We start from the raw sequence: 25802 nt of genomic DNA, 5'->3' as shown, positions 1-25802 counted from the left end.
CTCAAAATACATAATACAACGTTTAAGTACAGACTGTCGAGAGTTTTAACGTGAGCACCTGCCGTGTCGCCCTTATCTCACGGTGGTCTCTTTCATTCACAGGGTAGACTTGAGAACGGTCTACCATCGCCCCTTTGTCTTCAATAAGGACTCAGGTGGCAATTTTTGCACATTGGCTATGACCGGTACCATGCGCAAGTACTTTGCTAGAGTACTCGAGCTATCTAATCTCTTGCCAAAGTAGTCACGTTGTAAGACAACCACACTACTATGGCTCTGTTGATTCGGCAACAGCACCTAGAGACGTAACCGGTGGTCCGAAGCACGATCCATCAATAAGCCGTAGACATCGTTCTTACTCACAGTGACACGCTGTTGTAAGTCTGATATGAACAGAGTATACTCTGAACACATCTGGACAAGGAAGGAAAATTAATTGGTACCACTTGTATATGATACCTTTCATCCATCATCATTCAACCCAGAACACATCTCATTTATTCGACACATTCATAGAGAAAAACATACGACACACTCATTTAGGTATACGGGTGGGGTAAGGCTCGCATACCTCTACATTCATTCTGTATCATATACAATTGACACCAACCTATTTCCAACGCTTAGTCCCACAGTCACTCCTCTGTGGGGTATCTGTTGATTTTCGGCAACAGCACCGAACTCTTATCCCGAAATATTGACTATTATCATGCATCAGTCTTTTAACCGCCACTTATACTCTTCCCGCGAATTTGGGTTCAACCAACAGCCACTACGTGGATCCCGAAGGAACCTCAACCAACTGACCAGCCAGGACATAGTTCGCGGGCAACTGGCCACCCGTAGTACCAGATTATGCGGTGCTCTGGTCTGACCTCTGGCAATCTATGCAAGGACTAAGCCCGGTCAGATTGGAGGTATTGGGTCCTCTTTATACCCCGGGATTGCAATAACACCAAGGCGAAGGTCTCGCCTTGGTTTTTTTTTTTTTTTTTTTTTTTTTTTAAGAAGAAAACAATTGTAAATGCAGTATGAAAATGAATAAAAACTTAAAAAATATACTAAATAATTAAATCAAACATTTTAATATTTATTTTAATAAAAATAGTATTATTTTTTTACATCAGCTGTTTACACTTTTGTATTTTTTGCTCAAGTTTAAACAAATTTACTAAGTGAATACTCACAAACAACTTTCGAATAATAATTGTAATTTAATCACAAATCATTCACCTTTATATTGGCCCTAAGGAGATCTTTCCATAACAGTCTGTTTGTCTCTTGAAACACGAACCAAAAGAGCTAAAGAACTGAAATTGTTCAAAAGCATTTGCAATTGATCCAATACTTTTGGTATTGAAAATGGGGAGTTTCTAAGACGATCTAGCCATGACCGCCTATAGCGTCCGAACCAAAAGAGCTAAAGGATTGAAATTGTTCTCAAATATTTCCTATGGTTACAATACTGTTTTTATTAAAAATGTACAGTATCGGTCAAATGTCGCTGAAGCTTTATTTTTATATTAATCAAAACTCTCTGGCAGAGATACAAGCCGATGCCAAATGGTCGGCGGCGGCTAAATTGTCTGCTCATTTTAACCTTTTCTTAAGAAATTGACCTTATGCGTTTATTATATTGAATAATATCTGTATAATAGTCTTCTATATAGAAACCTGTCTCTATATAAGTTTTTTCTGCAGAAAATAGACATTTATAGTATAGTATTTTAATATTAGCACAATATTGTGTGGCAACTATCTTTAATTTGCCATAAAGTTTAATCCGTTCAAATTGATGAAATTATTTTCTGAAATAAATTAGCGGCTACGTTTAAGCTGGATTAGCTTTTGAGCCGAAAGAAGTCGGCGGCGCCGCGGCTTGTAAAATATTATTGGCGGCCAGCCGCCTCCGATTTGAGCCGTCTCGGCTTGTACCTCTGCTATCTGGGCAAAGTTTTATGAAAATCGGTTCATAATTAAACCTACACCCTAATAAGTCTCGCTTCAGAAAATAATTTTAACACTCATCAATGTATAAACATTCAGTTATATCAGTACAAAATTTGTTTTCAAAGTTCGAAATGGATAAACAAAATTATGTACGGACATGATTTCGCTTTTTACCTCTATTCCTTAAATATGAGTGAAGTTGATCTCAGAGTTCTTTCAAATTGTTTATGCCATTTACGTTCTCTCGTATTCACTCGTGCTAGCGCTTTCATATACATTTTAAATAAAAACCATTTGGAAATTCGAGAAATACTCATTTAAAGACGTCGATCTTAATGGAAAACGCGATATAATGGAATCAGCAAGTGATTTAGTATTATTAGTGACAGTAAGGACATTACAATAGGTGCGTAGGTTAAAAAAATTATTAAAAACACTTTAAATATGAAATTATTTATATATTCATTATAAAATGTCCATGGACTTACCTTTCCTTGCATAATCAGCCTTATTGTTAATGTAACCGATGTATCATCATGTTTAGTTTGCGTACTTGTGTTATTGTCCTCCATTTTAACTGTGTGTTTGTTTTTTTGTTTTGGGGGGTTGGGTTGGTTGGTTTTGTTTGGTTGTTTCTTTTTTAATTTAAATTTGAATTTATAAATAAATAACTTTGTTATTTAAAATGTTTAAATTGTTGTTGTTTGTATATATATATTCTATATAAATATACGTAATGTTTGTATGTAGATTCTTTTGTTTATTTATAACAATATACTTGTTGTTTTATGCTCCTGTTTGCTCCTCTGGATTTGTTGTTTTTTTATTTTGTGTCCAATAAGAAACAAATAAATTTTTTGTAACAATTATAATAAATTAATTGGTGGTGTCTTTTATCGTTTCATTTAAGCTCCTCTTGTTTTATAACAATTTTGTTTCTTTATTGAAATTTGTTGAAATGTATTTCTATTTATTTGGTTGATTGTAATTTTTATTTTCATTTATTATAAAATGCAAAAAATTATATGCAAAAGTTAATTATCTTTTTATTTAGTTTTTTTGTTTTAAATCCAAGTGAAAAAAATACATTAACACATTAACAACAATATGCTGGGATGTGTCCGTCTGTCTGTATATGTTTTCTAGATGATGATAGATGGAAAATATTTGTAGATGGATGATGATAGTTTTCAAAAATTATGGTTCCTTGGTAAATTCTTGTTTTTATTTTTCTATAGCCTTTTGACAAGTTTTTGTAATTTGTTTTTTGAAACAATAAGATGTTCTTGAGACTGGCAATTTTTGGGCAAAAGAAAAACTATTTCTTTTTTATAATTATGTTTTAGATTAGAAAATTCTTTTGTAACGTTTCTCTTTCTTTATTTTTTTTGGCGTTAAACAACAATTAGTAGCTGTAGTGACTGAATAATGAAGCAGCAGCCTTGGCGATGTCTTCTGTGCTTTAGATTTTTTTCTTTCTTTCTTACAAATTATGTAGACATTAATTGCTGCAAAGAGATGAAAATACGAATAAAAAATTATAATTAATTACAATTAATTGTGGCGTCGTAGACGTAGGATTTTTTCTATTTGTTTTGTCTTTGTCGTTAGAGGGCAAAACGTTAAAACAAACATTCATATATAAAATATTCTCTTACATATAACATTTGATAAATTATTATAATTTTTTTATTGTATAAATAAAGATTTTGGGTTGTTTGTCTAAATAAAAAAACTTTTTATACTTTTCTTGATGTAATTGTGCATTTGCCTGAATTTAACTAATAGACTGTGTTTTTCGTTTTCGTGTTTTTTTTTATTTTTCGCTGAGATTTATTTTTGTCAATCGATTAAAGTCGAAGTGCAATTCTTCTAATGGCGGCATATAATAGAAAGAAGCAGAAACACAACAAAGCTTCCGGCAGTCAACATTTGTTTTCTACTTTTTTTGGGTCTTCTCTTGTGATTTTTTTTCTGTTCGTAATTATTCTTAATTTAGTTTAGTTTTTTTTTTTTAATTTTGTCTAATTTAAATTTGTTTCGAATTTATCTTTTTTTCTAATTTAACAAAAAAGTTGTTTATGTAAAATTTACAAAACTTTGAATGTGCGCCAAGTTTTTGGGAATTAAATAATGTGTGTTTATGTGTTTTTAAATATATTCTGTACTTACACACATATTTTTGTAATTGTCTCGCAAAATGCGTAATGAAACTATTTTAAAATAAAATTTAAAATTTTGTTGTTATGTACAACTTACATATATACATATATGCATATATATACATATATGCAGATTCTGTAGTATATTACAATGTTATCAACATTTCTCTTATTAATTTGTATGTAATACATGTATGTATTTCTAACGATCTGTTATGTTGTTTAGTTATTGTAGTACAGTCGGACAGTCAAGAAGAGTCGAACGGACTCCGTTTTGACAGGACCACTCCACTCGTCAGATATAGTATTGTAAAGTATTATATCCATCCTATAGCCGTGAAAAATCTCAAGATGTTATTATGTTAAGACTCAGATATCTCACCAATGTCAAATATGAAATAACTACCGAGAAAACTGAGCCAAATCCGACTTGCATGTCTCCCTAACAACTAGGGTCCTGTATTCCGCCTACTTACTTCATCCATTTATTGGCCTTTGAATAAAGAATCTGCGGACTGTTTTTGATAAAAGCTAATAGAAACGGTGTTGGAAGTATCCAGAGCAGATCACGTTTTAACAACAAACTCATCTGCCCGTTTATTTCTTCCTATGTTACCACGAATATTGAGATCGACATTATCGCAATTATGTTGTGTAATTACAACGTTTACAAGAAAAACTCAGAAAGCGCCATTTAGATTTCGAGTTTCTTTAATAATTTTAAGAGTAATTATCTCATATATTATTTTGCTAAGGAGTTGTATGTCAATAATATTAATTAATTGTTTGAATAAGATTTGTAGCCAATTATCTAGAGCATATATTCAATATGGAGTTTGTTATGATTCTAACACTATTCGATATTAGAAGTTTTAAAAAGTATTTATTTTTACATTCAAAGTAGAAAGTATACCAATTAACACAAACAATTTCAGTAATGCCGATTTTAAGTCCAAGAAAGTCGGGTAAGTAGGTAGAAGGGGACCAAAGCCACATTTTTTGATACGTTCTTAATTTTTACTTAGATATGATTTAGCTTAAGCCATTTCAATCTTTCCTTTGTCATCTTAATTTACATATTTTTTTAAATTTCCCGCTTTGGCCAAAAATGGCGAAACCGGTAAATTCGCCAAGGAGATGCTGCTGGTTTGTAATTAGTAAAATATTAATGATTACATTTTTTGTGCTTCAAATAATGATATCGATTACTCGGTTTTCTAGTTATTCTGATTTGTAGATGTACCCCTATGGCAATGATCCCCCTTCTATCCTACATTAATAACCAGTTATTTTTTGTTCATCATCGAACAAAAATAAATACTTTTTTACTGATACTAGCTGGAACACTTATCGGGTAAGTAAAACTTTTGCTGGGTTACTTCTTAAAGGAAATAATTATTAAAACATCTTTATTAAAAAAACGCTGATGTTTTACACATCCATTTCTAGAATTACAATTTTTCTTTTTTAAAATTTATTAGAAATAAACAGTTTATTAAGTTTTTTAATATAAATATTTAAAAATATCAAAAGATTTACAATTACTCAATGTAATACTTCTAAATGCGTGTGTATCCACTTTGTATTTACCATTATTTTGCGCATAAAAACGTATCTGTCCATAATTTAATGTAAAATTGTATTAAAAAAAAAAAACAACTGTAATTTCCCAGAGTATTTATCTATTTTTAAATAAAACACTTTAGATACTTGTATATAAAATACATACACACAGACTGATGAAGCACACGTACATTAATTTAAGAACATTAAAATCCGTTGCTGATTTATTCACCATAAAATGTGTATGTCTGTCTGTCTGTCTGTCTGTCTGTCTTAAGTATTTGTCTCCTGTAAAATTTATGCGAAAAAGCAAGGAATCTAGACGAATTTTAAGCAAATTTACGTTTTTTTTATTTACTTTAATTTCATTTGCCCAGATTTGCGGACAGCTAAGTGTGTATGTAATATTATGGTAGCTATTGATGGATACAAATTTAGAATAATCTCAATTTTGTGTGTAACAAATGTGTTATTTTTAAAACATGTAAATTCTCTTTAAAATACACTAAAAGAATTAAGGCGACAAACATGTTGTATTCTTTTGGCTAATAAAAATTCCTTTTTAAAGTTGTTTAGACCTTTTTCTTATAAATTGATATAAATAAGTTTTTGCAAAATAATACAATAAAAAAGAGTTTTTAATAATACAATATAAAAATAATTCGATCTGGCAAAAAAGTTGGTTACCACAGTTTTCCCTTATACTTATGTATGTATGTGCTTTTAGGCTTATTTTGGGGAAATCGAATGATTTTAAATTTTTTAAATAAAGGTAATTTTTAATAATTATATAATTTAAAAAAAATCCTTAAAATACACTATTGAACTTAGAATTTTAATTACGCTTAAAAATTCAATTATGTTGAACTTAATATTAATATTTCTTAAAAATGTGTTTCAAACAACAACAAAACAAACTAGTAATTATAGAGATTGATGAGTTTTTTATAGATTTTTTTGTTCTAAAAAACGTTCTGACAATAGTTATAGAAATAGAATAAAAATCTTTATATAAAGGCAGATGCATTCCGATTTTTCTATAACAACCAATAGATGAAATGACATTTAATTAAAAAAACATACATACATATTAACTTATAAATACGTATGATGTACAACAATGTCGTTAGCTTTTTCTTCTTTAATAAGACAGTTGTTTTTTTGCTCCCATTTTATACATACATATATATGTGTATTTATAGATACAATAATAATGCAAACTCTGATGTGGGATGAAATATAATACTATTGGTGTTATCAAAAAAAAAGAAAAGAATGTTTTAAAAAAATAATACACAATATTGAAACTGAGAAAAAGGAATTGAAAGTAGAAAACAAGATAAAAGACTAACGAAAACATTGGACAGACAAACTACTAAAGCTTTCAATACATAAAAAAACACACATACTTCCTTCTGCAATCCTTGAGATCTAGTTGAAAGATTGACTGACTGCATGAATGAATGTTTGACACATAAAAAAGACACATTTGTACAATGTAAATGTATGACAAACATCAATAATAACAGCAGCAACAACATTATCAGTTTCATTGTTGTCAGATTCTATGAATGTTAAAAATATGAACAGATAGATATTGATAGATACAAACATACTTACATACATACATACATACATACATACATACATACATACATACATATATTCATAAAACAAATGCATACCCAGCAGTTCGACAAACAGTCCATGGATCCGAACAATCGATGTCTAGGGGTTATCCTAAGTGGTTGTTTAAATAGGCTGTTCGGACTGTCCATGCGAACTGCTGGGTGTTGTTTGACAAACACACTTTATAAATACGATTACAAACTAGTATTATAAAAACTTTTTTATTCAATTGTTAATTTTTACGAGAAAATATTTTATTTAAGAATCTTTGATTGAAATTATTTAAGCTTTATCTCCAAAATTTTTTTTATTTGGAAATAAGGACTGAGTCGAAATAACCTTGTTAACATTTTTTTTTTGTCAAAAATTATCTTAGGGAATAAATAATTAAAACTATCAGACAAATCACATATGGACTTAAATAGCAAATGAAGTGAAGGTTTATCACCTCACTATTTCAAAAGGTGGCATGTCATAATGTCCTGTGATATAATGTGACAATGTCTATGAGCAAAATGACGCTAGGACTATGGATTTTAAAGTGTCCGACAATTGAAACACCCCAGAGTACAAAACCATTACGTCCGACGGCTGTCTATGTAGAATTCTTTCTTAATGTAATCTAAAACGCAAAATACACCAAATTTAGTCCGGATAAGAGTGCACCTTCCTGTCTGTCGGTCTTTAAAAACTTCAGGTGTTCAATAATATTGTATTTATTAAAGTAAAGCCTTTAAATTTTTATTATAACTCCATTATTAAATGGACCTTAATGAATATATGCCTGAAATGTAAAATGGTACCTGGAACAAAACATCAAAATTTTTTTATCGGGTCATTTTATGTACTTCCCTGCAGGAAATGGAACTAGAACCATACTAATATTTAACTAGTACCAAAATCACCAGTACTAGTTCCCTACTGTAAACTTTCCTATACCATCGTACTGCTCAAACTAACATTGAGTGTGTTTGAAAAATTACTAGTGCCATTAGTTCTAGACTTATACTAGTGCACTTGGATCCAATTGGGTTCTTTAGAACTAGTTTTATACTAGTTCTTTTGCAATCCTCCTGCACAATTCCAAGTGAAAATTACTACACATCCTGGTTTTTTATACGGTTTTATTTCTAGAGATACCAAATAAATACTAGAAAAAATTTTGTAAATAAATTTACCTAACAATTCAATATGAAAGTTTAAGAAATTCTGATTCTACTTTGTCCAAGATGAATCACATAAGGGTAGTTATACATGAATTATTTTCCGCTAGATAAATATTAAAAGTTTTCAATATTTAATTTTTAGGTTATAAATTCACTTCCTTACTTTATAATCGGGGTGGCATATTTTCACTATTAACAACGAATATAACATAAAATCCAAGTCTAAACATTTCACCCTTAAATCACTTAAGAAAAATTCCTGGTTTGAGATAAATAGATACAAATAATCACTTTACTTTATATTAGCAGAATAAATAGAACAAGCATTAGTTCTATTTATAATAATAATAAAAAACAGAAAAGTAAATCTATAAATATTATTTTGTTAAAACATAAAACAAAATGCTGCTCTTCCGAGAAGGATGTCAAAACATGTACATGGAGAAAGTAGTTGGATGGACGGATACATTGTTACAGGGAAAACTAAAACTAACGTATTGTTAAATAAGTTTCTTTTTATTTTATTTTTTATTATTATGTATTTTTTTTACTAGTATGACGTTTATATTTTGTGTTCTCGAAAGTTAACATTGTTGCGATGAAATAAATGTTTTTAATTCTTTTCATATACATTTTCTTTTTGTTTTGTATTTTAATACAAAAAAAATTTCCATGAAAGTATAAAAATAAATAGAGGGAAAAACATTTCACCTAAAATAATGAGAATGAGTATAACAAACAAACAGGCAGCACAGCAGCAACAGAACAACAACAACAACAACTATCGAGTATAAGAGTAGTAGATCCAAGAAATTGCATCCAGTAGACAAGTTTTATATGTTTCTTTTGTTCATGTTTGTTATACAAAAGAAAATGCAAGAAAAAATAAGCACATGATGAGAGCAGCAAAAGAAAATGCTTTTTCTTACTGTGAACTAAATTTTCTTTTATAGCAAAAACTCCATGTTGTTGCATTTTTACTTTATTATATTTAAATCATTTTTTTTTTAATTTTTAGTTTCTTCTCTTTTTTGCTACAACTTCATTATTATTTTAAGTACTTTTTCTATGGTTTGTTTGTATGCGAGACCAAGTTATTTTGTTTGTGCTAATTCATTATAAATTTACTCATAATGAGATAGATAATGATCATTGTGGAAAGTTGATGATGATAAACTTTGAAAAACTTACCAAGTTTATATTGTAGACAATAGTATTGAAGACAAAAATACAGAAACACAAAAACAAATACACAATCTTCTAGATTCATATTTTGTACTTAGATACAATGGAATTTTTTTCTTTTACTAGTATGTTGCATGTTGCTGCTATTGGTTGTTGTTCGAGTTTCTACTAGTTGTGTTGATTTTTATTATTTTTCTTATTTGTTTTCTTTTTTGTGAAAAAACCGTTGCATTTTATTGAATTGCGTTTTTTATGGCAACAGAGATCGCGTGAAATCGTTAAATACGGATTTCCAAACAAAAGATGATGAACTCTGTATTTTATTATATGAATTATTTGTATTATTTTTTCATACTCTGTAGCTGTAGTTGTAGTCGTCATCATCATTTATCAGCATTATTCTACAGAGAAGTTTTGACTGCTTATTTTATTGTGGTAGCACCACTCATTCATAGTAAGATTGCTTCTTATTTTATTATAATTTTAAAATTGCATCTATATATTGCATGAATGTAGACTAAATGGTTACTATGGATAAACTTTCATAATTTTTGTATTTAGACATTTTAAAGTAACCGTTTAATTTTGCCTCCACAAAAATATGTATACCCTACTCCACTAGAATGGGGTGGGTATGTTACCCTCCCTTTATTGGTTTAAAATTTCTGAGTCGATAAATTGATATAAAATATAATTTTTGTTTGTTTTGGTAGATGTAAAACAATTATTGAAATAAATGTTCCAGTCGCTCGGGATCTCACAAACTTGTGAGAGTTCGTATTCGTATTCTTTGGCCCAGAAAATTCTGTATTATACTCTTGACAAAGTAATGAATGTTGATACAATTTTACATGACCGTAGATTAGTAGTATTTATGGTGCCATGAAATCTCAATGTAGGGTGCATTCGATAAGTAAAATTTGGAGCGTGCGCAAAAGCTTTACAAGAACACACACACCGTCCCTAATCGGTACAAAATCATGTCATATTTTATTAATATGATGATCCTGCGGCTTTTGAAACTGACCTATTTTTTATCAAAATGTTCTAAAATCCTCAAAAAAGGGGATACAATTTTGGACATCTATACGTGTTCTCCATTTATTCCTAAAGTACTTTCTAAGTCCCAACAGAAATGTGGACCCTATAAAAAATATTGTAAAAATATTTTCGGGATTTTCACTTTTGTAAATTTGACCTTTTTAAAAAGTTTTTTTTTTAGATTTTTTACTTTGGATAACAATTAGTTCCGTATATATTTATCTCAAACCAATTATTTTTGTTTAGATGCCGTTATTGCCATTACCTTTTAAAGGTTTTTATAAAACCTAGAGACCTTGTTATTTTTTATTACTTATATTTAAAGCAGTTATCCCCATTTTCACAATATCTTCTTACTTTTTAAGTTTGGCAGTTTTCATAAAAAATTGTTTTAATTGGAAAAATACCAGTTTAACGATAACTGGAGGTGGTGGTGAAATAAACTGATTTTCTAAAAGAGGTCTTATATAGGATGTATGGTAAACGATATTAAGTTTAATCGCAATAGTAATATTTATAAGACAATAATAAATGTACATTATCATTTTAAAGGTGAACTTACTAAATGTGGACTAGAATAAAATATGAACCAATCTTATCTACAGGGAATATTTGTAGTGCTTTATACAAACATAAATTATAAATTTAGTAAAAACCATGGGTATTAAGATTCATATATTTCTTAGTTTGATTTTTTGCGAATAACTAAATCGATATGTTAAAATAAAAATTTGTTTATAAATATATTCCTTATTATTGTTGTTGTTAATGTTTGGCATTGTTTACAAAAATAAAACATTTTATATGAAACGAAAGGTAAAAAACTATGTATGTACATAAGTATAACTAAATTCCTTTTTTAGCTACATATGTATGTATAATATTCATTCATACTAAGAAATGTTAAAATGGGAATTATTTTATGATATTTGCGAGGGAAATCTCATCATCATTAGATGTTGGCAAAAACAAGTAGGAGAGTATAGTCGGGCATGAGTGACCATATGACAACTTACATCTTTTAGTATGTTTCATTTAAGTCGTTTACCATAATTACGAATTATTTTAACAATTTGTGCTAGGGTCAAATAAAGTCCGATAATTACGAAAATCGGTTGTATTATTAAGAACCTGTATAGAACTAAGTTTTGTCGATTTTTGTAGAGATACTACAATATTTAACATAATTATGAACTTAAAAGCCCTTTCGGGGGGTAGGGTTGTATGGGGGCTAGGTGGACAGATTTCAACCATGGCTTAATTGACATTTCAAATATGGCTTAATCGACTCAGAAAGTGATTCTGAGTATTTTACAAACATCATCACAAACGAATAATACCCACCCCACTATTGTGGTGTAGGATATAAAAAGGTATGTAATTTACCTTTCCATATGTGTATAAATGTAAATATGTATTGGATACTAAACCCAAAATTTAAAATTTCTTTTATTTAGCTTTTATACATATGAAGTGAATACAAAAACCACTAAATGTGACACACTGATAAAAAATATAATAAAAACATTTATTTTGTTTTTTTATTTTTTGGCAAATTTAAGAAATATTTAAAATTAAGTTTTTTTATATACAAATTTAACCACAATCAGTGAATTTTGCAGCCTTATTCACTGCGTCTACTAATATTTCTTCAAGTGTAAGAATGAATATGTGAAATATTCTTCTTTATCAACAATATTGCAGGCATTTTTATTGTTCATTTTGAATTTCATTCATGTACTTTAGTTAACATAACGAAAGTTACGGAAGGATATGATTCAGTTACACATCCAAACACACACGAATGCATTCGTTCGTACATACACATATGTTTATACTAAGTATTTTTGTAAGTATGTGTATGTTATATCTTTGTATTTCCACCACACTCAACGTAAAGTAATGTTTAAATAAAAATAATAGAATATAACACAATACAAAACAAGACTATACTATACTCGTACATTAATTTTAAACAAAACAAGCAGGTTGATATTATTCATACGCTACATCAGACTTCACTGCATACACGATTTTTACAGTTACATATTTACTTTCAAGGACATTTTTCTAAATTTGTTGCTTTTAAGTTTGTTAAGTATAATTGAAACTGAATTTTTATTGACGTTAATTTCGTTTTTTGTTTTTGGTCTTATAAATTATGGACAATGCCTTAGGTGGAATTTCAAAAAGTACGGATCGAATTATTGTTATACTATAGATATTTTTTATTGAATGTACATTTCCCCAACAATGTTGACTGCTTCCTGGGACGTACATATTTGCTTGCCTACACTGATGTTTCAAAAACTAATAGGCCTCGAATGATATAACGACTTTCTGTAGAATTGATTACGAAGTCACTCTGAGAAATGGATTCGGAATGGAAGAGTTTCTTATAAGCATAACCAATGGGCTATGTATGACACATCCTATTGGCTCGTTGAAAAGAAGCGGTACTGCAACTTTTTGGTTAAAGCAATGTTTTTAAAATTACACAGACTATGATATATAAGTACTAGCAAAAGAATCTGATTACCGATTATCTCGCTTAATCAAGACATAACCTATTTATCATAATTAAAAAAGTAGCGTGGTAGATTTATAAAAGTTATCTTTCTCGGACTTTATGATCTCATTTACTACGACTGTAAAGTATCAAAAAGTTCTACTGTATCTTTTACTTCTTTCATTTAACATGTGTTTGCACTTTTAACAGTTCAGTCTGAAATGTCACAATGACAGTTTACTAACAAACTTTTGCTACATGTACATAAGAATTTGTTCATTTATGTATGTATGTAAATTGTTTCGTGATGTTTGTAATAGTATTTGTTTATATTTTGTTGTTGACTACAAATAGAATATAATATACATATAGTAAATATATGTATATCATACTATTGTAAAATAGCAGTGATTTAAATATAAATAAACGCATATATACAGTATGATTCGAAACGTTAGCAATGTTTTTATTATATAGTAAACATAGTATTTTGCTTAATATATTCTATACATTATCTTTGTGCATCAACAGTAAAGAAGAATAAGGGATATTATACAAAGTTTGTACTTTTTATAATTGGAGAAAAAATTTTGTTTATAATAAATTTTATAAATAAAAGTTGCTTATGTTTTAGACAATACTGCATGTATTAGATAACCTAAATACTTGTATTATACTTTTAAGAAAGGATTGAGGTAATCCTTTGGATATAATTATTTGAAAAATCTTTATAGTTTTCGATTTTTTCTTAATAACACAGGCCTACAAAATTTAAAAAAAAATCAAACCAAGTTAAAGTTTATGCTTTCTGTCAATTACGAACTACTACATAAATTAAACTACCGACTAAAGTATACTTTTCTATAGGATTGAGCGGAGCTGAATTAGAATGTGGCCTTATTTCCACATCACATCTGGTATTTGAGATATCGTGTCCTAAACTTAAAAAAAAAGCATCATTGGCCTAGAGGATTGGGAATAAACTCATACTTTTATAATAAATACTTATATAAGTACTTACAAATAAGGGGTTAAAAAGATGTTTTGTTTTTAAAACAAACAAAAATTTTTACACATCATATAAATCTCGTTAGTTCGCTGTTGTACTTTTAACACCACTATACTTAGTAGTAACTCCTCAAAAACTTGTCTATGGACTTGAAAATCGATTTTAGACGGGATTTAACTTGCTTTAAAATAGATGTAATATGAACTATTTTCGAAATTATGAATGATCTTGGGGCTGTGAACTTACATTAAGTGACATTGATTTTTTTCATAAAAAACACACAAAACAAAAGTAAGTGCAAACTATTAAATACGAGTAAAATGACACAAAATCAAATATAAATACAATAAGATATTTATCTTTCAATCAAATACCACAAACATCAGAGTTTGTTTGCAAAGCTTAGATGTCACAAAGCCGCATTAGAGAAAAAGTTTATTAAAATGGTAAAAAATAGTTAGTGTTGGTGGTTTCTGATGATATTACTGTCTAAACGACATATGACATAAATATAAACGCATACATACAGTCATACATACATTCATTCATACATACATACATACATACATACATACATACATACATACATACATACATACATACATACTGCTTTTCAGTATTTGGTTGGTATCTGATATATGCTAGACAACCCGACAGATAATAAGGATTCTGTGAATTCTTTGATAGTACGAATTCCGAGTGGATAAATAGGATTACTGGCATGTAGACAGGATAGTGAAACTCTGACGCACTTTCTTTGCCATTAACAGGCTTTTGCTGAAATTATATGCAAATAACTTGGGAGTGGTATTATTCCAAATATAATATAACATTAATTGGAAAATTCTTAGGAATTAAGTCCAGGAAACTGAGTTTTTGATCATCACAAGATTACAATTCTAAGAATAACTACTAACAATAAATATAACAAACTAAACACACCAAATTTATATGTAGGATGTTTTTTTTGAAAGGATGCTTTAATATTATTACTGTTGTTTAAAAAAATATGGTTCAGTAGTTAATTTAATAACATTTAATTAATAATAAATGTGGTAGACAGAATGATGACAATCTAATTGTATAGGAGTGAGTATAAATATAATAACTATAGTTCAATATATTGAAAGTTTATATATGTATTTATCTTTTCATATAATTTTTTGGATTGTATTTGTGGTTAGTGGGGACAAAAATATAAATTTTTATTGTTTATTGTGGTCACTTTTTTTGTGTGTACGTAATGTTAGTTGTTTATAAATCTATAAAATGTAGGTAGTATATGTTTGTTAGTTAAGTTTATTAATAATGCATAAAGTGTTTTATTTTACTGTTTATTTGATGTTAAAAATACAAAAATAAATAACACTAACAATTACAACAACAAGTAGTTGCAATAACAAAAAATATACATATATTATTAAAGTAATTGTGAACTTTTTCAATGTTTATACTTATTACTTAAATATTTATGAACAAACCAATACAGAAACAATAACGAATACTAACACCTATAGATATACATAAACACATACACATTTATGTATGATTGGATCTGTTTAAAGGCGGCCTTGATTGGTATAACTTTCAGCTTTAATTTCTTAAAACGATTGTCCACACAATATACTAGTTAAGTTCTCTAGATCTAACGCTTTATATGAAAATATGGTGTTATTCTAGGAAAGATCAGTGGTCATATTTTCAGCATGTATTTATATTTGTCATATTTTTTAGAAACCATAATCTAGAAGTAAACTTCGGTTAGATACTCGTAACATTATTTGAGATAGTTTCGACATACCTTAAAAAAATACATATATACATATAAATTGATCTGAGAGTATTACTGAAATCGGCTTTCTGGAGCAATCAGTAAAAAGTTGAAAAATATTACAGGAAATCGTAGTAAGTCTATCATCCGACACTCCAAAAGAGAAATCGGGTTCTCTCTCTAAATAAATAATATTTGAGGCAAAGAATATTAGGTCTTCTGAGGCACTGTGCATATAATATTGTATATGTACGTTAGTAAAGCCCTCAAGTGTACAATTTATATGTTTGTTTAAATAAATAAAATAAGTTGCCTGGTGTTGTTTGATAAATACATACATATGTGAGTATGTATGTAGAAAAAGGATACTTCTGTGTGTGAACATGGTAGTAGTAATGATAAAAGTAAAGATTATAATATTTTTTAATTGAATTTTTAAATGTACTTATCTTTGTATGTACCAGTGTGTTTGATTGTGTGTATTCATCTGTAGCGAGTAACTGAGTTTATTAAATTGTATTACAATGGTTGTAAATGTAAATTTCCATATGATATTTGTTGTTGATGAGATGTTACTATAAAGTACGTGTGTAAATTAAACACTAACCACAATTTGAAAATGGTTTAACAAAATATTAATAAGATAAAATCTGCCGAAAATATAAACAAATTTTTAGTATTATTAACTTTAAAAAAAGAGAGATAATTTTTTAGGGAACTTCTTCTTACAAGACTTGTTCTATTAAGCTTTCATATATTTTTATGATTTAAATTTATTTTTAAAGTTTGACTGTATATATATTTTGCTTTATAATTAATAAAGGATTTATATCAAAAAAAATGTCCTTTACAATTTTACAAATTTACAAAGCACCATTATTCGAATATCTCACAATATAAATATAAAGTTTAATTAGTTTTTATTATTTATGGGAGTCCTTAAAGCAAGGATTCCATCAAACCACAAACAACCTCATCAGCATAAATACAACTTGTACCGAAATAATTAAAAGTATGGATAAAAAAAAGAGAAGAGTAATATTTATTAAAATTACGTTTATTAATATTAATAATGTGCAGACATTTGTACATTAAAAATAAGGATCAATAATACACACAAACAGGGTTTACTATGTAAATTGAATATGTAAATGTATTTACTATAGGTAATGTATACATTTATAGACGAGGATTTAAAATTTCTTCGAATTGCGGATCGATTTATTGCTGAATATTTTTTCTTATTTAAAAGATTATACGCCAACGCTTGTTACAATTTAACAATTAACTGTATTAGAATCCTAAATTGTGATTAGGTTAGGCTAGCCTCTATTCCTCTCTAAATTTTAATGAGGATGTACTTTAATCCAAGAATTCCTAATATTCGCTAATTAGCCAGTTAACTATTCCATCCTTTTATGCAGTGGACTGGAAGATGGCGATGTTTTTCAGGGTACCAAATGCATTAACATTAATTTCACGTTAAATCGACCACCTTACTCTGCTGGTCTATTGGAATTTTTCCTGTCTTTTTTCGGCTTTGAATTACCCTGGTTCTTTTTCGGAGTAACTGAATTGGCATTGTCGCCCTTACTCGCTAGATTCTGCCTTAAGGATCCTTTGAGTGAGGTATAGCATGATTTCGATTGTAAGGTCTATTTCCTTTGGAGTGCCGTGGCATTGACTAACTATGATTAAATGAGTTTTTGACACTGTTAAGTCAGCATAACTAAATTTTCGAAAGAATAACAATGTTTACAGTAACTAATATTTTGCTGAAATCAAATTAAAATAATTATTTGTTTATGACAATAGAATCTATTGTTACTAAGAACATGGTACAATTATTGTTGTTACCATGTCAAACCATATTTTTGCATATAGAGAGATATTCCACACATAAATATAAAAATATATCACAAAATCGCACCTTAATAGATATTTCAACATAAATATGTATTATGTGGGAGGTCGCATGTAAGGATATAAATCCAAATGATGTAAATAAAACATATTGTTCATAAATACATAAGTGCAAAATGATATAAATTTACACATCACATATAAAATTACAATATTCAACATTTAATGCTTTTGTATGTTTTTATAAATAATTAATTAAAAATGTTAACTTGACATTTTTTCGCACGTGTCTTTTCTCTCTACATATTTGTTTATTAAACTCTTCTGCTTTTAAGTTGAACAAAATTCTGGCATTTTATAAACTTTTTGGGAAATATTATTTATGTTTAAATTAAAACTGTTAATATTTTATTATTAATGAAAAAAGTAAAAATTTCTCAATTATTTTGATTTTAAAATTTTCCCTAACGTACTCAATATTTTAACATTTAAATATTTTAACAGTTAGTTTTATTTTTAGAAATGTGAACATATTTGGGGTATTCACACGGTGTGGTATCAAGTCGTACTGTCATCAAATACTAAAGTTTTACACCTTTTATGATATGTTTATAGTTTTGTCATAACATAAAAAGTGTAAATCAATGTCGAAGGGTAAAAACACTTCATCGAGCCGGTTATAGTATTTAGAAGTTGAAGCAATTAAACATATATACTAGTGTCCGACAGAACGTTCGGGTACGGGTTCGGAGTTCGGTAAAAATTGAGGTTCGGCCAATGTTCGGTGTTCGGCGAAATTTTGACCGAACACCGTACGCCGAAATTTTTATAAAATGTTTATTTATCATATTTTTACATCATCAAAAAGTTTTAAAAATGCTTTAGAAAATGACTAACGTCCATAACAGGCTTAAAAATACTAGTATTTTTATGAAATTATACTTAAATTTTTTTATGAACCAAAATTTCATATAAATCGGAAAATTGAAATTTGTGAATTGTGTTAAGTATAGTAAGTATATTATATTTATATTATATATATTTATTGTTTTAGAAACTGTAATTTTACAGATTCGATAAAATTTATTTTGATTTAGACACACATTTAAAATGAAATTTTGATCACCTTGGATCATAATCAGTGTTGCCACTTTGGTTATTATTAACCAAAATTGGTTATTTTTATTTTGCATGTGTACATGTGAATTATTTTTTCATTTTGGTTATTTTTTGCAAACAATTGAACAGTTTGCTTTCATTCCAAAAATAAAATTGAAAAAAAAAACTTCTTTTTATCTCTAGTTATAAATTAATTATGTTGGTAATATGTGGAATTTTTTTACTATTCGTAATTTGTTTATTACTGCAATTTATACATCTACAGGTTATACTTATGTGCACAAAGGTATTTTTCGATATCTTGATTGGTTAGGATTTAGCAAATGTACCTATGAGTTTTCCACATATTAAATGAATTGATTAAAATCATAACAACACCGTAATATTATTTTATTTACACTAGTCAATCTAACGCCGTGAATAATGAATCCTCTCTCTCCTTTTGGTGCATCCATAAACTTAAAATCACTTTTTGGGTCGATTCAAACACGTCCGTCCTTCCTTTAATATTTCTATTTTTAAGTAAAAAAAACTTGCGACCAAAAAAATTTGGTGGGATCCAAAGGTTGTAATAACATCTAAACTCGTACGACGAACAATAATCGCGATATATGCAAAGATTTGATACTCATGACCTTTGACTTCTACTATCTCACCATGAGTTTTAGTTCTTTAATTACATTTTCTAGATGATGTTGTATACTAGTTTTTATTTTACCGTCTTAAATTCTATATTTTGGTCAATTTGTCAGATAATTTGAATAGATTACGTTTACAAATATTGCTGAAGTTATGAATGTAATGCTAACATCCGCTACATGATATTATAATTTAAATCCAAATTTCGAACGTAATCTCCAAATCTGTACATAAAATGATAAGAATTTTATAATTTAAATATTTTGCCAAAATATTTTTTTTGACCCAGTTTGATTGGTATTGAAAATGCGAAATATCGGTCAACGATTTCACCTAGCCCCCATATTATGCCCTATTCAGAAAAGTACTATATTGCTTAAAAAACCATCTATAGCGATGGAATTCAATATAAAAATTTTTATTTGAAATGTATTTGTCAAAATTTATGAGGATCGGTATATAATTGAATCTACCCCTCATAAAAAGTCTCCTCTGAAAATGTCTTTAAAGCTTATAATGTACTGCAATATAGCAACAAAATACAACATAATAAGGTTTAATGGAACTAAAATATCTCTGTCAGATTTTATGAGAATTGGTCCATAATTGACCATACGTCTCATATAAGATCTCGCACAGAAAATTACTTTAACGATCACAACTGTCTCCATAATACCATAGTATTATAACATAGTTCCACTTCAGAAAATGAATTTGTTATTTTAATGTCCATATGTAAACATAAAACAAATAAAAATAATTTTGTTTACTTTTTTCTTAATTTGGTTATTTTTTATTCGAATTTTGGTTAGAAAAAAAAAATTTGTTGTGGCAACACTGATCATAATATAATAATGTATAACAATATTATGATAAATACAAAAATATCATGATACAATATTTTGACGGTATTTAATCATAATATGATATTTTAAAATTGTTACAATAACGAAAATATGTTTATACTACAATCATAATTTTAACCACAGCCATGTTTTTCTCTGCGTGCTCTTAAAGAGAATTATATCATTGTCAATGAATCGTTTAAAAGCCAAAAATAAAGGTATTAAGATATGCATTTCACAAAAATAGTTTGTTATTAAAAATTTATCACTCTCTGAAAGACCCCTTTCAAAAAATCTTTCGGATGTTCATATTTTGGTTTTAAATGTTATAAATTTATTACTTTTTAATCACAAATGCGTTTTTCATTCAAGAAAAAAGTTCGGTGTTACCGAACTTTGAAAACCGAACAAAGTTCGGGTTCGGTCGAACTTTCAAAGTTTCCGAAGTTCGGGTTCGGTGTTCGGTACCGAACTAAATTTTGAGTTCGGTCGGACTCTAATATATACATATATGCAATATGTACGTAAACATGACACAAATTTGTGCAAAATTCTATAACTTCAAAATTAATAAGATTTTATTAATATTTATTTATAAAAGTTTATTAATTTTTATAACATAAAATTAAAAAATAAAAGGAAGAAAATGTTGTTTGTTTTTTTCTGAGTGGCAGCCACCTAATGTATTAAAAATGACAAGCGTCATTAACAGCTGTTTATGTTTTTTAACAATTTCGGTTATCCAAATTAAAAAAAGAAAATATTTTAATTTTTTATAAAAATGGATTGTATAATCCACGATTATAATGTCCAATACGCCTTTTATGCACAAACCGACTTTTATATCAGTTTAAGACTTTCTTTTATCATTTTTACTAAAAATATTTATAGCTGACTCAAATTTAAAATAGCACGCTTACTCATGAGGGTTGCTCCCTGCAGTCATATTTTTGTTATTTTTTATGATATATGACTTTATGACGACCGTGTGAATTCCCTAAATATGTATATTTTGTATAACTGTAAAAATTATTTAATTGTATTTTAAGAAATTTATTTTCAACATTCAAATAAAGTAATCATAATAATTATTTAGCTAAAACTTCAAATGTATTATGCAGTATTTGACTTTAAATCAAACACATTTTTCCAGTTGAACAACTTTAAAGTAACAAGTTGCAATACAATTTATAATTATTTATATATGTATGTGCATCCTCCTCTTGGTAATTTGAAGTGATAAATATTTATTTAAAACGAGTTTTCATTTGTTTATTTATTTTTTTGTTATACATTTTTGTAAGTATTATTTAATTTTGATTCTTATTTCCTGGTTAAGGTTAAATAATTAAGACCAAAAAAAAAAAAAGAATTGTAAACACAATTTTCTTCCAAAGAATTTTGTATCATTTGTGTTTTTTAGTTTTGAAATTGAAAAGGTCTCTTTCTCTTCCATTGTTTAATCTATTTATTTAATCCCTTTAGAAAGGATTAAACAAATAAGTAAATAAAAATCTAGTTAACTTTTCAAATGAAATTATCACACATTGCAGAAGGGGGAATGACTTATGTTGTGATGATACATAGTATATTGTTGTTGGTAATTCATTTAATTTAAAATCAAATTGAAAATGAACAAAAAAGCCAAAATTTAAAATCTTTTGACCACTAATTGTTGGATTTATTTCTTACATTAAATAAAAACGCTGAGCAGATTGAAATTTTAAAAGGAATCTAATGTAAAAATACTTATTTAAACAGTATTGTTGGTATGATAAGCAACTTTTATGTGTTGTTGATTATCTTAAATAGATTTATATCATTTACTTTAGAAGTTTTGTTTTCTGTGCGTCTTTAGACGTGAGGGGAGAATTTTTCGGTCTGTCTAAGTAGTTACAGACGACTAGTGACGTAGTTGTTGAACGGTGTGATGAGTCTCGTGAGTTTACTTACTCTATAATGACCATAAAACACAACTAATTTTTTTGTCGGTGCGGACCAGACAGCTTTTGATCACTGCGAACGACAGGAACTAAGCAGGGGTAAACAGGTTGTGATGGGCTTAACTGTCTTGAATGTCAGTTAAGCCCATCACATAGGACCAAAAAAAACGGACTGCTGCCAACGGATGCTCTACTGATTATAGAGGAAATTTGACAGATCAAGCAAGTGATTGCTTGGTGAAAGGTTTAAGATGCCTAGGTCTTATAGGAGCAAAAGAAAGGTCTGCTGCGGACTCTCTCTGTTGTTGTTAATAGATTCTTGCCATGATCACTCTGTTATGGGCATTTCTATACAGTAGGTCCTGCTTGGTCATCTATTTTGTTGCAATGTCATACATATTTATAAAATAAAGTCGAAAATTAAAAAAAGTAAAATAGATGCAATATTTTAAGGATATTTAATGAGCAGTTTTTTATAAACCATCAATAATAAGCAACGATTTCTAAAAATAATTGGAGAAAAAATATCAAACTACTTCGAACAAATTTGTCTGTTGACAAAAGGATATCAAATAGAACTATGTATATTCTCCATCAACAGGATTTGAAATGGGCTATATCCAGGATTTTTATTTTTTTTCGGCAGGGGTTAATATTTTTTTAATTTGAATATAGCGACTCGATATGTATTTAAAATTTTTTATTATAGTTTTAACTTATCAGAAATTTCCATAACCATAACGGTTGATAAATTATAAATAAGAAAACATAAATTTTAAATATTCTTATACAATTTAAGACAAAACAAATACCTTTTCAGTTGGTCTCGAATTATTTATAATGCATCTGGTGCAATTATTTAAATGTATGCTAAATACTTATGTATGTATAACTATTTGTATTAGTAGTATTGTTTCAATTGTTCCTGATATTTACACACTACAAACATACTAAAACTGTAAACATTTAAAACATTTCGTATTCTATGATTCTAATGTGTCTACATATTTTTGGCTCAAAAACCATTATTTATACAAATATAGAATATAAATGAACACATCTACTAAGTAGCAAATACATTTTATCTAAATTAAATACTGGCACAGTACAGACGGACATAGATATTAGAAAGGATTGCAGCAAAATTTAATCTTAAATCAAATACAACGTATAACAAAAAAAAAAAGTAGTAGGTATCATTTTGTGTATATTGTGATGTTATAACAGATAATTTCTTAGGGTCTTAGGTTTATAGAATAAATTTTGTATGAAAAATAGTTTTATAAACCCTTGATAAATATTTTTGAATAAAGCAGTTAGAATATAATAAAGGCGTATGTATAGCTTTTCTTTAGTAAATTGTTTTTATTTGCGTTATTATTCTATAAATATTTAACAGAGTTTTCTTTTTTTGGCAATATCTTAAGTGAAATTTACTTAATTAAATTGCAAATATGTTTATGATTGAAAAACTACTTTGAAAAATATAAGAAAATTTACAAAACAAAACTAATTATTCAAAATGACAAATAGTATTTGCTATAAATTTGAGTAAAATAACAAAGACAACATCAATCAAAATTTTACAGAAAGATTTTTAATAGATGTATTTCTGGTTTAAATTTTCAAACAATGTATCAGAATTTACGTTTAAGAGCATTTCTTTTTGTTGTTATTTTAAACTGTTTTCCACCTTTTTTATGAAGATTTCAAAATGTTTTTAAAAGCCAAATAAAACAAATGAAAATGGCAATAACGCACATAATCTGAAAATCATAAAACAAAATACTATTGTTTCCTCAATGTTTGCACAAGCTCAACTTCAAATATTATACTATATACAGCACCATTATATTACGTATAAAAGTAGTAACGAGCATAAAAGCCAGTACCAAAATACAAAGTATTTACCTACTACCAAAAAATAAAAAAGCTCAAAAAACAAAGTTGCAATAAACAATAAAAATTGTGCAAAAATTGCAGATTTTTTCTTCTTCTATTCTCAAATATTTTGTCAGTAATTCTAGTGCAGCAAAAAAAAATAAAATAAAATTACATTTTTCAAAACAAACAATCACTCGTACTTACAGATATTTTAACATAAATACAACAATTGTTGCAAATACAAAAAACAAAGAGTAAAAATCAATAAAAAACTTGTAAAATGGTTGCTAGAACAAAAAACACGTTACAAGACTTTGAACTTTTAAGATAAATAGAAAAATGTTGAGAAAAAAAAAACTTGGAAACAGAAACCAAAATCTTAAAATGAACATACTTCAAGAAGAAAAAGAAATATGAACATATCTTCTTGTACATAGAGATATATGAGAGATTTTAATATTACATACATAGATATGTAATATTGTTGGCATTTTTTATTAGGGTAACTCTTAATCGCAGTGTAAAATTAAACTTTACTAAAATCGTATAATGTCAATCCATACCAAAATATTATTTTCACTAATTTATTAACATCTATCTGGAACATTTCAAAATTAACACTCGTTATAAAGTTTGGAATTATTGGAAATATCCTAGTCCATAGACCAAACGAAAGTCTGTAATAGTCAATAGACTTTTCCATATATAAATCACTGACTAATCCATTCATCAATAGATTATTAATAGACAAGTCCATAGATCAGTCAACTGACCAGTCAATAGACTAGTATATTAACCAGTCCATAGACTAGTACTAGTACAGTCGATATACTAGTCCACTACCCAGTCGATATACTAGTCCACTACCCAGTCGGTAGACTATCAACAGGGTAGTCAATGCACTCAATAGGCTAGTGCATAGAAAAGTCAATATAGCAGTCAAAAGATTAGTCTATAGAAAAATGAATAGACTTGTCTATAGATTTGGTATTATACTACTTCAAAGATTAGCCAATATATGTACTAGTTTAAACACTAATCAATAGTCTAGGCAATAACGAGTTGTAATCAAGTACTTCTAATCCCGAAAAAGTACTACTTTTGCTTAGAATGGGGTGTAATGCAGAACTTTTGTGAAATTTTAGGTTAATTTTTTGAGACCAAGAACATATCAAGTCGATACCGAGAGTTAACTCTGAATTTAGCAACACAAGTAGTAGTAGCACGGAGCAGTGACTGGACTTTAACGCATGTGAATAAAAACTTTCGAACACTACTTTCTAAATAGATTTTATCTGTTCTTGCAACATTTAGTCGAGCGTTGTCATGATGGCTTCATATCTGTTATTTCGCTTTAAAAACGTAGATTATATAAGCTTAAAGAAATATGTTTAAATCTGTTGCAGAAACTTAATCAATCAATTTAAATAAAATACTGAATTGATCGTACCCTATTGTATCGTAAGCTACGTAAATATGTTACGCACACCAATCTTGTATCTATACTTTTTTTTAAAATATATT

General features: G+C 28.1%; 1 protein-coding gene across 1 annotated transcript in view; it reads right to left on the bottom strand.

Moving 5' to 3' along the window:
* LOC111683811 (poly(rC)-binding protein 3) overlaps positions 1–25802 on the bottom strand; it is a 55729-nt gene that overhangs the window by 25594 nt on the left and 4333 nt on the right. The window contains 1 exon segment of the mRNA XM_023445920.2: positions 2439–3458. Within this exon segment, the coding sequence (XP_023301688.2) occupies positions 2439–2522 (84 nt within the window). The 5' untranslated portion in view covers positions 2523–3458.

Source organism: Lucilia cuprina, chromosome 5, assembly GCF_022045245.1.
Source record: "Lucilia cuprina isolate Lc7/37 chromosome 5, ASM2204524v1, whole genome shotgun sequence".
NCBI lineage: Eukaryota > Metazoa > Arthropoda > Insecta > Diptera > Calliphoridae > Lucilia > Lucilia cuprina.
This window is presented reverse-complemented; position numbering and strand designations above follow the sequence as displayed.